This window comes from Trichechus manatus, unplaced genomic scaffold, assembly GCF_000243295.1.
Source record: "Trichechus manatus latirostris isolate Lorelei unplaced genomic scaffold, TriManLat1.0 scaffold00067, whole genome shotgun sequence".
In the NCBI taxonomy this organism is placed as follows: Eukaryota; Metazoa; Chordata; class Mammalia; order Sirenia; family Trichechidae; genus Trichechus; species Trichechus manatus.
Genome location: NW_004444003.1, coordinates 1516287 through 1527467, shown reverse-complemented (window position 1 = coordinate 1527467; position 11181 = coordinate 1516287). Strand labels below are relative to the sequence as shown.

The following is an 11181-nucleotide window of genomic DNA, read 5'->3' as shown; positions in this document are numbered from 1 at the left end:
AAGCCTACAGCCACCAGAAGAAAGGAAATAATAAATATCAGAGCAGAAATAAATGAAAAAGAGAATAGAAAAAGAAAGAATGAACAAAACCAAAAGTTGGTTCTTTGGAAGGATCAACAAAATCGACAAACCACTGGTCAAACTGACAAAATAAAAACAAGAGAGCACGCAAAAAACCCAAATAAGAAATGGAACGGGGGACATTACAACACACACAACTGAAATAAAAAAGATCATAACAAAGTATTATGAAAAACTATACTTCAACAAATTTGAAAACCTAGAAGAAATGGACAAATTTCTAGAAACACACTACCTACCCAAACTATCACAAATTGATATTGAAAATCTGAACAGACCCATAACAAGAAAAGAGACTGAAAAGGTAATAAAAAAAACTCCCAACAGAAAAAAACCCTGGCTCAGATGGCTTCACTGGAGGATTCTACCAAACATCCAGAGAGGCGCTTTTACCAGTACTACTCAAATTATTTCGGAACATAGAAAAGGAAGGGATACTTTCGAATTATTCTATGAAGCCATCATAACCCTGATAGCAAAAATCAGGCAAAGACACCACCACGAAAGAAAATAACAGACCAATATCTCTCATGAATATAGATGCAAAAAATTCTCAACAAAATTCTAGTCAACAGAATTCAGCATCATGTCAAAAAAACTATACACGACCAGCAAGATTCATACCAGGTATGCAAGGATAGTTCAACATTAGAAATCAATCAACGTAATCCACAACATAAATAAAAGAATCACATGATCATCTCAATCAACGCAGAAAAGGCATTCAACAAGTCCAACATGCATTCGTGATAAAAACTCTCAATAAAATAAGTACAGAAGGGAAATTCCTCAACATAATAAAAGATATCTATACAAATCCAACAGCCAGCATCATTCTTAATGGAGGCTGAAAACATTCCCCTTGAGATCAGGAACAAGACAAGGATGTTCTTTATCACCACTCCTATTTAACATTGTGCTGGAAGTTCTAGCTAGAGCAAAAAGGCAAAAAAAGAAATAAAGGACATCCAAATTGGTAAAGAAGAAGTAAAACTGTTCCTATTTGCAGATGATATGATACTCTGTACAGAAAACCCAGAAGACTCTACAAGAAAACTACTGGAACTAACAGAAAGATTCAGCAGAGCAGCAGGATACAAGATAAACATACAAAAATCAGTTGGGTTCCTGTACACCAATAAAGAGAAAAATGAAATCAGGAAAATAATACCATTTATAATAGCCCCCCCAAAAATAAAATACTTAGGAATAAATCTAATCCGGGATGTAAAAGACCTATACAAAGAAAACTACAAAACACTACTGCATAAACCAAAGAAGATCTACATAAATGGAAAAACATACCATGCTCATGGATAGGTAGACTCAAGATTGTGAAAATGACAATTATACCCAAAGCAATCTACAAATACAATGCAATCCCCGTTGAAATATCAAGAACATTCTTCAAAGAGATGGAAAAGACAACCACTAATTTCATATAGAAAGGGAAGAGGTCCCGGATAAGTAAAGCACTACTGAAGAAGAATAAAGTAGGAGGACTTGCACTACCTGACCTCAGAACCTACTATACAGCTACGGTAGTCAAAACAGCCTGGTACTGGTACAATGACAGATACACTGGCCAATGGAACAGAATCGAGAACCCAGACGTAATTCCATCCACCCAAGGTCACCTGATCTTTGACAAGGGCCCAAAGTCCATCAAATGGGGAAAAGACGCAGTCTTTTTAACAAATAGTGCCAGCAGAACTGGATGTCCATCTGCAAAAAAATGAAACAGGACCCATACCTTACACCATACAGAAAAACTAATTGAAAATGGATCAAAGACCTAAATATAAAACCCAAAACTATAACGACCATAGAAGAAAAAACAGGATCAACACTAGAGACCCTAATACATGGCATTAACAGGATACAAACCATAACTAACAACATACAAACTCCAGAAGATAAACTAGATAACTGGGATCTTCTAAAAATTAAATACTTAATATTATCAAAAGACTTTACCACAAGAGCAAAAAGAGAACCTACAGACTGGGAAAAAAATTTTGGCTATGACAAATCCAACAAAGGTCTAATCTATAAAATCTACAGGAAAATCCAACACCTCTACAACAAAAAGACAAATCATCCAATCAAAAAATGGGCAAAGGAAATGAACAGACACTTCACCAAAGAAGACATTCAAGCAGCTAACAGACACATCAGGAAATGCTCATGATCACTAGCCATTAGAGAAATGCACATCAAAACGACAATGAGATACTATCTCACCCTAGCATTACTGGCACGAATCATAAAAACAGAAAATAACAAATGTTGGAGAGGCTGGGGGAGACTGGATCTCTTTATGCACTCACTGCTGGTGGGAACGCAATATGGCACAACCATTTTGAAAAACGATATGGCACTTCCTTAGAAAGCTAGAAATAGAAATACTTTATGATCCAGCAATCCCACTCCTAGGAATATAACCTAGAGAAATTAGAGCTGTCATACAAATAGACATATGCATGCCCATATTCACTGCAGCACTGTTCACAATAGCAAAAAGATGGAAACAACCTAGATGCCCATCAACGGATGGATAAACAAACTATGGTACATACACACAATGGAGTACTATGCAACGATAAAGAACAATGATGAATCTGTGAAGCATCTCACAACATGGATCAATCCAGAGCGCATTATGCTGAGTGAAATAAGTCACAAAAGGACAAATATTGTATGAGACCACTACCACAAAAACTCATGAAAAGATTTACACACAAAAAGAAACAATCTTTGATGGTTACAAGGGAGGGGAGGGGTGGGGGCAGAACACTAAATAGACAATAGATAAGTGGTAACTCTGGTGAAGGGTAAGACAGTACGCATTACTGGGGAAGCCAGCAAAACTTGTTCAGGGTAAAGTCATGGAAGCTCCACGGACAAATCCAAACTCTCTGAGGGACCGAATTACTGGTCTGAGAGCTATGGGGACCATGGTCTCGGGGAACATCTAGCTCAACTGGCATAACACAGTTTATAAAGAAAATACTCTATATTCTACCTTGGTGAGTAGCGTCTGGGGTCTTAGAAGCCTATGAGTGGCCATCTAAGATACTCCACTGGTCTCACCCTGTCTGGAGCAAGGGACAATGAAAACAACTAAAGACACAAGGGAAAGATTAGTCCAAAGGACTAATGGACCACAACTACCACGGCCTCCACCAGACTGAGTCCAGCACAACCAGATGGTGCCTGGCTACCACCACTGACGGCTCTGACAGGGATCACAATAGAGGGTCCCAGACAGAGCTGGAGAAAAATGTAGAACAAACTTCTAACTCAAAAAAAAGACCAGACTTACTGGCCTGACAGAGACTGGAGAAACCCCAAAAGGATGGCCCTCAACACCCTTTCAGCTTAGTAATGAAGTTTCTCCTGAGGTTTACCTTTTAGCCAAAGATTAGACAGGCCCACAGGGCAAAATGAGACTAAAGAGGCCCACCAGCCCAGGGGCAAGGACTAGAAGGTAGGAAGGGACAGGAAAGCTGGTAATAGGGATCCCAAGGTTGAGAAGGAAGAGTACTGACGTGTCATGGGGTTGTTAACCAATGTCTTAAAACAATATCTGTACTAACTGTTTAATGAGAAGCCAGTTTGTTCTATAAACCTTCATCTAAAGTACAATAAAAATAAAAATAACTGGAGGAACCCTGGAAAGCATGGCCCCTAGATTCTCTATCAGCCCAGAACTAAAACAATTTCTGAGGCCAACTCTTCAGACAGGGATTGGACTGGACTGTGGAACACAGAGTGATACTCGTGAGAAGTGTGCCTCGTAGCTCAAGTAGATACAAGAGACTAAACGGGCAGCTTCTGTCTGGAGGTGAGATGGGAAGGCAGAGAGGGTTAGGAGCTGGTTGAATGGACGTGGGGAATCACAGGTGGAAAGCGAAGTGTGCTGTCACAGTATGGGGAGAGCAATTAGAGTCACATAACAACGCATGCATAAATTTTTGTATGGGAAAAAATAAATAAAGATAAAAAAGAGGCCAAGTTCAGAAAAGAACAGTCTTTCAAATTTTAACATTTACAAACTTGAGCTACATAAGGAAAATCTAAGTTTCTACTGAGCAATATACAAGAGTCACAATTACTCCCCAAAATATGGCTCACATTGTCTAAATTCAAATTCAAAAGAGCAATCCAACAAGTGCAGCAACTTGGATTTTTACTAATCTCCCTACATTTTAATAGACTACGATAAATCCATTATGTCCATCTTTTCTCACTAGAAGCTGACATCATGTCATCTGCTCTTGTTTAAAACATTTCAGTCCACTGGGCATCTCTAAATTTTGACTAACTGTGCTGACATATAATTAATGTGCTGATGTACAAAACTGAAAACCTCTGAAGACGGTATTGTGAAGCGTTTGGGTGCTAATCTGGGAGTTTCACACAGCTGATAGGAAGGCTTCAGGGGACAGGCCCAGAGCAATGGGAACACAGATAAGTAATTCTTTGTGCCCTGGATATTCCTGATTGTGTGAGTAAAGAAGTCCTAAACAAACCCCTGACCCAGAATATCAAACGAAGAACAGTAAACAGAAATTACAGCAGAGGGAAATCCAGGGTCTCACCTGGAAGACAACAGACAGGTACTGAAGTTATTTGGGTATTCACCATGTTTTCATCTGGGCCATTTCTAGCAATAGTGCTATTGTTTCAAAAACATATTTAGCTACCTATCATAGGCAAATTTCTATCAGTGTATAAACAGAACTAAGGCTCAGATTTCTGTACCACTTCCGTTTCTCTCTTTAAAAAAAAAAATTCTAAACTTGAATTACAACATTCGGTACTTGTAGCTGCCACTGAAGTACTCACTGAAAAAATAAAAAAGGCAACCCACAAACGGGAGATACATCTAGACAGCTTTTCTGTTTCTTGATCTCTCATTTAATATTTTATAACACATTAAAGCTCAGTAAAAGTTCTTTTCTTAAATCTTAAAGCAGACGTTAAATAGAACGCAAATGCTTTACACTTTAAATCATCAGACATTTAAAGAATCCTCTACATGTACTGAATAAATAAACCATCTGTGACTAAGGCCTCCCAATCATATTTTTCAGCTGACCCACTTCAGTATCAGTCACTATGGTTCACAAAATCTCACTTCTAAGAGGCAGCAATAACTGCTCTGTGCCAGCGCATATTTTGAATCCAACAGGGTGAAGGGGTAATGCAAACAACACATTTTAAGAATGCCCGTCTTTATTAAAATGACCCCTACTGCCTCTAAAAACAGAACTTCAATACCACACTTAACCTGAAGCAATCTTTTCTCCAGGAGGAAATGAGCAAATCAGGTCTGCGGAGGAGAAAAAGGGACGAGTGAAAAGGGATAAGAAACCTGATCAAGTATTAAAATGCTTGGTGCATTTTGCTTTGGAGATCAAACACAAGCTTTGCAAACAGGATCTGGTGAGGTCTGAAGGAGCTGCCCCTCAAGACTAAGCTATGAGAGTTTAATTCAGGGGGTCAGACCTGCTCTCGATACCTCTGCAGACATGCTCCGCGACTGCAAGCCGAGACCAGGACCCCTTCACCATTCCCGGCTCTAAGGTACGCAGAGAGCGACAGCTCCCGACCCGGCATTTCTGCTAACCGCGCTGGAGCCGGAGGGCTTGGCCCGGGGCGGGGGCTGCACCTCCCTCCGCGCCCCTAGCCCGGCACGCGGCGAGGCTGGGGCCGCGGCCGGTAGAACTTTCCGCAGTTCACTGTAAGCAGGAACGAAACGACCAGGGGCCCAATGCAAAGCCACTCCCCATCATCCGCTAATCTTCTTCTTCTTTTTTTTTTTTTTTTTGTGGTTGGGGGTGGGAGGGAGAAGATGAGGATCTGAAAGGACTTAAGGAGAGGATGACAAGGAGCAGAGGACGACTTCCTACAAACGTGCTAAGGCTGGCTGGGGAGCGGGGCGGCTGGCTGAGGACGGGGTCTGCCCATTAAGAGAAGGGTTTCAAGACTCTTGTCAGCTCCTGAGAGAGTCACACGCTGGGAATGGCAGCAAATCATACCCATGGGACCGGGGCTGGGGTCGGCCGGCGGGGATGGGGCGAGGGCTGGGCGGGGACACGCGGCAGGTGACCTTCCTGGGAGGCCGGGGGCGCCGGGCGCCCGACAGCGAAGTCGCCGGCCCCCCACGCGGGCCTCTCGCCTCCCCACCCACCCGGGGCCTCGCATCCACCGCGCGGTCTCCTATACGAGCCGCGCGATGCGAATCTCACAATGGCCGGAGAATCCGGGCAAAACTAACGCCCGTTCCGTCACCTGCCGCCTCTCCCGGCGGCCCGGCCAGTCTCAGAGCTGTCCGAGAGCGCAGCGTGGGCTCGCGGGGCCCGAGGCGCCGGAGCGGCCGCAGGGCGGCCCCACCCGCGCCCGCAGGACCCAGCGCCCGAGCTGGAGCCGCAAGGCGCGCGTGGCCCCCGCGCTTGTCGCGCCCGCTGCCGCCCTCCTACCCTTTGGCGTGCTCCGTCTCCTCCTCATTGTCCCCGTCTATCCCGCACGTGTCCTGGTCGTCCAGCTCCAGGCTCTGCTGGCTGGCCGCAGACTCACTGTCCTCCGCCATCGCGGCGGCGCGGGCTGGGAGAGGCGGCGCGCGAGCGAACGAGGAGGCCGGCGCTCCGAGTCGCGGGCGTGGAGGGGCGGGCGCGGCGGCGGCGGCTGGAGCAGCTCCCTCTAGCGGCCGCCCTCCGTCCTCCTCCGCGTCTAAGGACCCCGCGGCTGCCGCGCTCGCCCCGCCCGGCCTGGGGCCCGCCCACTTCGGCCCCGGGAGGACCCTGGGCTAGGGGGCGACGGGAGGCCGTGGCGAGGCCGATGAGACGAGCTCTGGAATTCGAGGACGGCGCCGTGCACCAGTCCTGGTCTCATCTCTGAATGTGGGATCATGCGGTTTCAAAATCCTGTGAGTCTTTATTTTTGGAACACAGGCCATAGCTTTTACATCTCTACATGTTAGGGAACACTCAGAGCCTTTACGAGGATTTTTACTCAGTGGCAGGCGTGCCAAGGCCAGTGATTTCCATACCCTCCCCCCAACACACACACTTATTTAAAATTGTATTTCATCTGTATCTATATATAAAGTCGGAAACCCTGGTGCCATAGTGGTTAAGAGCTACGGCTGCTAACCAAAGGGTTGGCCTTTCGAATCCACCAGGCTCTCCTCGGAAACCCTATGGGGCAGTCCTACACTGTCCTATAGGGTCGCTTTGAGTCGGAATTGACTCAACGGCAACGGGTTTGGTTTTGGTTTATACATAAAGTCAAAGTCAAACAGTGCTTCCAACCTTTACACCTCCCCATTCCAATCAGACTCAAAAAAAAAAAAACAAAACAAACCAAACCGTTGTGGTCGAGTCGATTCTGACTCATAGCGATCCTGTAGGACAGAGTAGAACTGCCCCATAGGATTTCCAAGGAGCTGCTGGTGGATTCGAACTGCCGACTTTTTTGGTTAGCAGCTGGACTCTTAACCACTGCACCACCAGGGCTCCCGAACCAGGCTAGCAGTGCTAAAACTCCATAGAGAAAAATTCTGGAGCAACCTCTGTTTTCACTGGACACCACAGACAGCTCAGACCAGAATAACCATCTTGAGAAAAATGGGGAGGTCGTCCATGATGCTAGGGGACTGGATAGTTTCAGGTTGGCCACTTTCTGGCTTCACCCAAATAAATGAAGATCATGACCTAAACCTCCAGGCAAACGGGAATCACCTTCTGGGTTGAGATCATCCTCTGTCCCAGTGAACAGAAGAGGGGAAGTCACTCAATGGGATTGCCAAATAAAAGGGAGGTGAAGTTCGGACTTTCTTATTTGCTGTTGCAGTCTTTACACAGCAGCCCTTTCCTCTGCTCTTCTGTGATCGGTAGTGTTCAAAGGTCCCGTCAAGCCACAAGAAGAGTAGTGGTGTTTTTACAGAGTGAAGTGGAAAGATAGTTATCAGAAACTATTCAGTGAAGAAAATTAGACTTTAAAAAGCCACTTGAAATTTCTGGTATGGTATTTTTTTGCAGAAGGTATTGGGAACATTTGGTGGCTCCCACCCGCACCTCCATCCTGCCACACACATACAAGGGAGAATATGTCCTTAAGATGTGATGAGATAGAAGTGTCTAAAGAAGAAAACTGAAGAGCAATTTTGAAGTCCGTCAGCTGTTTATGACTGATGTTGAGCCAGCTATGAGTTCTATAAGAAGTGCAAAATGGGGTCAAATCATGGAAGACATACAATACTATCTTCCACAACTGCACTATTTCTTGAGGCAGAAAGCTACTTATGTGGCCTCTGGTTTTATAAAGGCAAATACAGATCAATAAGGCTTCCTGAAGCTCATCCTATGACTATGAATAATTAGGTAATTGTGTCTGGGTAACCAATAGGATCCTAACCAGGAGCAAGCCTATCAGATTAGTCACTATAACCTTTCAGAAAGGTTCTCTGAAAGATTTTTAAAAAAAATAATAATAAAGCAAAGGAAACTCAGCAGACGTATATTTATTTAGACTTTGATGAAGCTTTGACTATGAACCTCTCAAAAAAGAAAAAAACAATCCTGGAGAAATAAAACGAGGGCATTAAAAGCCAGTTAAACACTGGAAAACAATGAAAAACGGGGAATATCTGTTCCCCAGAATGCAAAGAAGTTGGCCCAGAAGTCTTTACAGTACTGACTTAAAGTATTATATAATACAAATGTTTCTCAGCATTCATATTTTGAAGGAGGAAAAAGTTTACTGATTACCCTGGGGACTCATAAGTCCTATTGTCATTTGAGGAGCCCTGGTGGCACAGTGGTTAAGAGCTAGGGCTGCTAACGTAAAGGTCTCAGTTCAAATCCACTAGCTGCTCCTTGGAAACCCTATGGGGCAGTTCTACCCCCTCCTATACGGTCGTTAAGAGTCATAATCAACTTAGTGGCAATGAGTTTGGTTTGGTATTGTCATGTGTAGAAACTCACTATGTTTCTAAGATTGTTTTTTCCCTAGTTTAATCCCAGAGTTTAGGGAATTGGTACTAAATGGCATCTTCTAGAATCTCAGAAACAAGGCTTATTTGGAGGAAGAGAGTACTGTAGCGTGGTTCCCAGTGTGTTAAAAGAGTCCCTTTGGAATTTCGTGTATTGTCTGACTCATCTGCTGTTATAGATGTAAGACCATAGTTGTATAATTAGTTTCGTTTCATTTAAAGCATTATAAGCTCTTGACATAACTAGAGACATATATAACCCTTGTTTCTACTTATAAAGTATGCTTAATAGGCCAAAACAATAATAAATTTAAAAATTACATACAATCCAGGCAAAGACTGGGGTAGTTACTGTTAATCCATAAGATAATATGGAGTGACAGATTTAGAGATGCCTGTCTTAGTCATCTAGTGCTGCTGTAACAGAAATATCACAAGTGAATGGGTTTAACAAAGAGAATTTTATTCTCTCACAGTCCAGTAGGCTACAAGTCGAAATTCAGGGCATCAGCTCTGGAGGAAGGTCTGAGTCATCAATCTTCTCTTGGTCTGGGAGCTTCTCTGTGCAGGAACCTCAAGTCCAAAGGATGCACTCTGCTCCTGGCACTACTTTCTTGGTGTTATGAGGTTCCTATGTGTCTCTGCTTACGTCTCTTTTTTATATCTCAAAAGAGATTGGCTTAAGACACTATCTGATCTTGTATACCTCATCAGTATAACTGCCGATAATTCATCTTATTAGATCATGGTGATTGAATTTACAACACATAAGGAAATCACATCAGATTACAAAATGGTACACAATTATACAATACTGGGAATCGTGACCCAACCAAGTTGACAGATATTTTGGGGGGACACAATTCAATCATGGCAGTGCCTTAATTACAATATTAAAATTTTTTTACATAAATCAACCTATCATTAGAAGAGTATAATGTATTAGCCATAAAGTAGTACTACATAGTACTTGACCTTAACATGCATTTGAATATTCCCCCCCCCTGCTTTTTTTTTTTTTTTTGATCTCTGAATACTATGATACGAAGAAGTGGGGTCGGGGGATAGGATGACAGAAAGAAGCATTTAAGGGAATTTGATAGTAGGCCTCCAAAGAAGTGGTCAAAGAAGCTCATGTTATTTATGCTACAAATATAAAGGATCATTTTGAAGGGATATTAGATGGTAAACCCAACCCAGTGTTCTCCATTTCTTCAGGGGATAGCAAATAGTAAATACATCTGAAAAGAGATTTAATGAACTGGAGGCTAAATCTGAGGAAATGACCCATAATGCAGTTCAGAAAAATAAAAAGATAGAAAATTTGAAGAAGTTAAGAGACATGAATGTTAGAATGAAAGGTTCAACATTCATCTAGTAGGAGTTCCAGGAGGAAAGAATGGAGAAAAGGCAGTATCTGAAGAGATAATGACAGTGAATTTTACAGAATTAAAAGCATGAACCTTCAGATTATAAAATGTACCAAGTTCTGAGCAAGATAATTTTTTTTTTTAAATCTAGACACATTGTGTTAGATCGATTGTGAAAATGGCCCCAATCCTCTACTCCCTGTATCCGTGTCCTTTGTAGTCTGACTTTGCAGGTCTTCCCATCAAGAGCCCTTGAATTTGGGTTAGCTTTTTGAGTTGCTTTGGCCATTAGGGAGCCCTAGTGGCACAGTGGTTAGGAGCTTGGCTGCTAACCAAAATATTGGCAGTTTGAATCCACCAGCTGCTCCTTGGAAACCCTATGGGGCAGTTCTACTCTGTTCTATAGAGTTGCTGTGAGTTGGAATCGACTCAATGGCAGCGGGTCTGGTTTGTTGTCGTTTTTGGTTTTGGCCATTAGAATGTGATGGAAGTAACGGTGTGCTTAGCCTCAAAACCTAGCCTTAAAAGGCCTTGTGCAGCTTCTCTTTCTCTTTCTTCCACTATCTTCCCTCCCCAGTTGACTCCCACCAGAACCCTGCCACTACAGCATAAACAAGCCTGGGTAGCCTGCTGGAAAGATACGAAACTGTGGAGCAGAACCAGGTCATTCTAGACAAGGTTGTTCTAGGACCAGCCAACCCCCAGCCAACCCCCAACATACTGTAGAGG

The 11181-nt window shown here is 43.3% G+C and overlaps 1 protein-coding gene across 8 annotated transcripts in view; it reads right to left on the bottom strand.

Moving 5' to 3' along the window:
- Window positions 1-6695, bottom strand: part of NMT2 (N-myristoyltransferase 2) — an 85749-nt gene extending 79054 nt beyond the window's left edge. For 3 of the 8 annotated variants that reach the window (XM_023734326.1, XM_023734332.1, XM_023734333.1), the window contains exon 1: window positions 5609-5820. In XM_023734326.1, coding sequence (XP_023590094.1) covers window positions 5609-5706 — 98 coding nt within the window. In that variant the 5' untranslated portion in view covers window positions 5707-5820. Of the gene's footprint in view, window positions 1-5595; window positions 5821-6569 lie in introns of those variants that run through there. The other 5 variants (XM_004379666.2, XM_004379665.2, XM_023734327.1 and 2 more) reach the window with 5 other exon arrangements.
- Between the last annotated feature and the right edge of the window lie 4486 nt (window positions 6696-11181).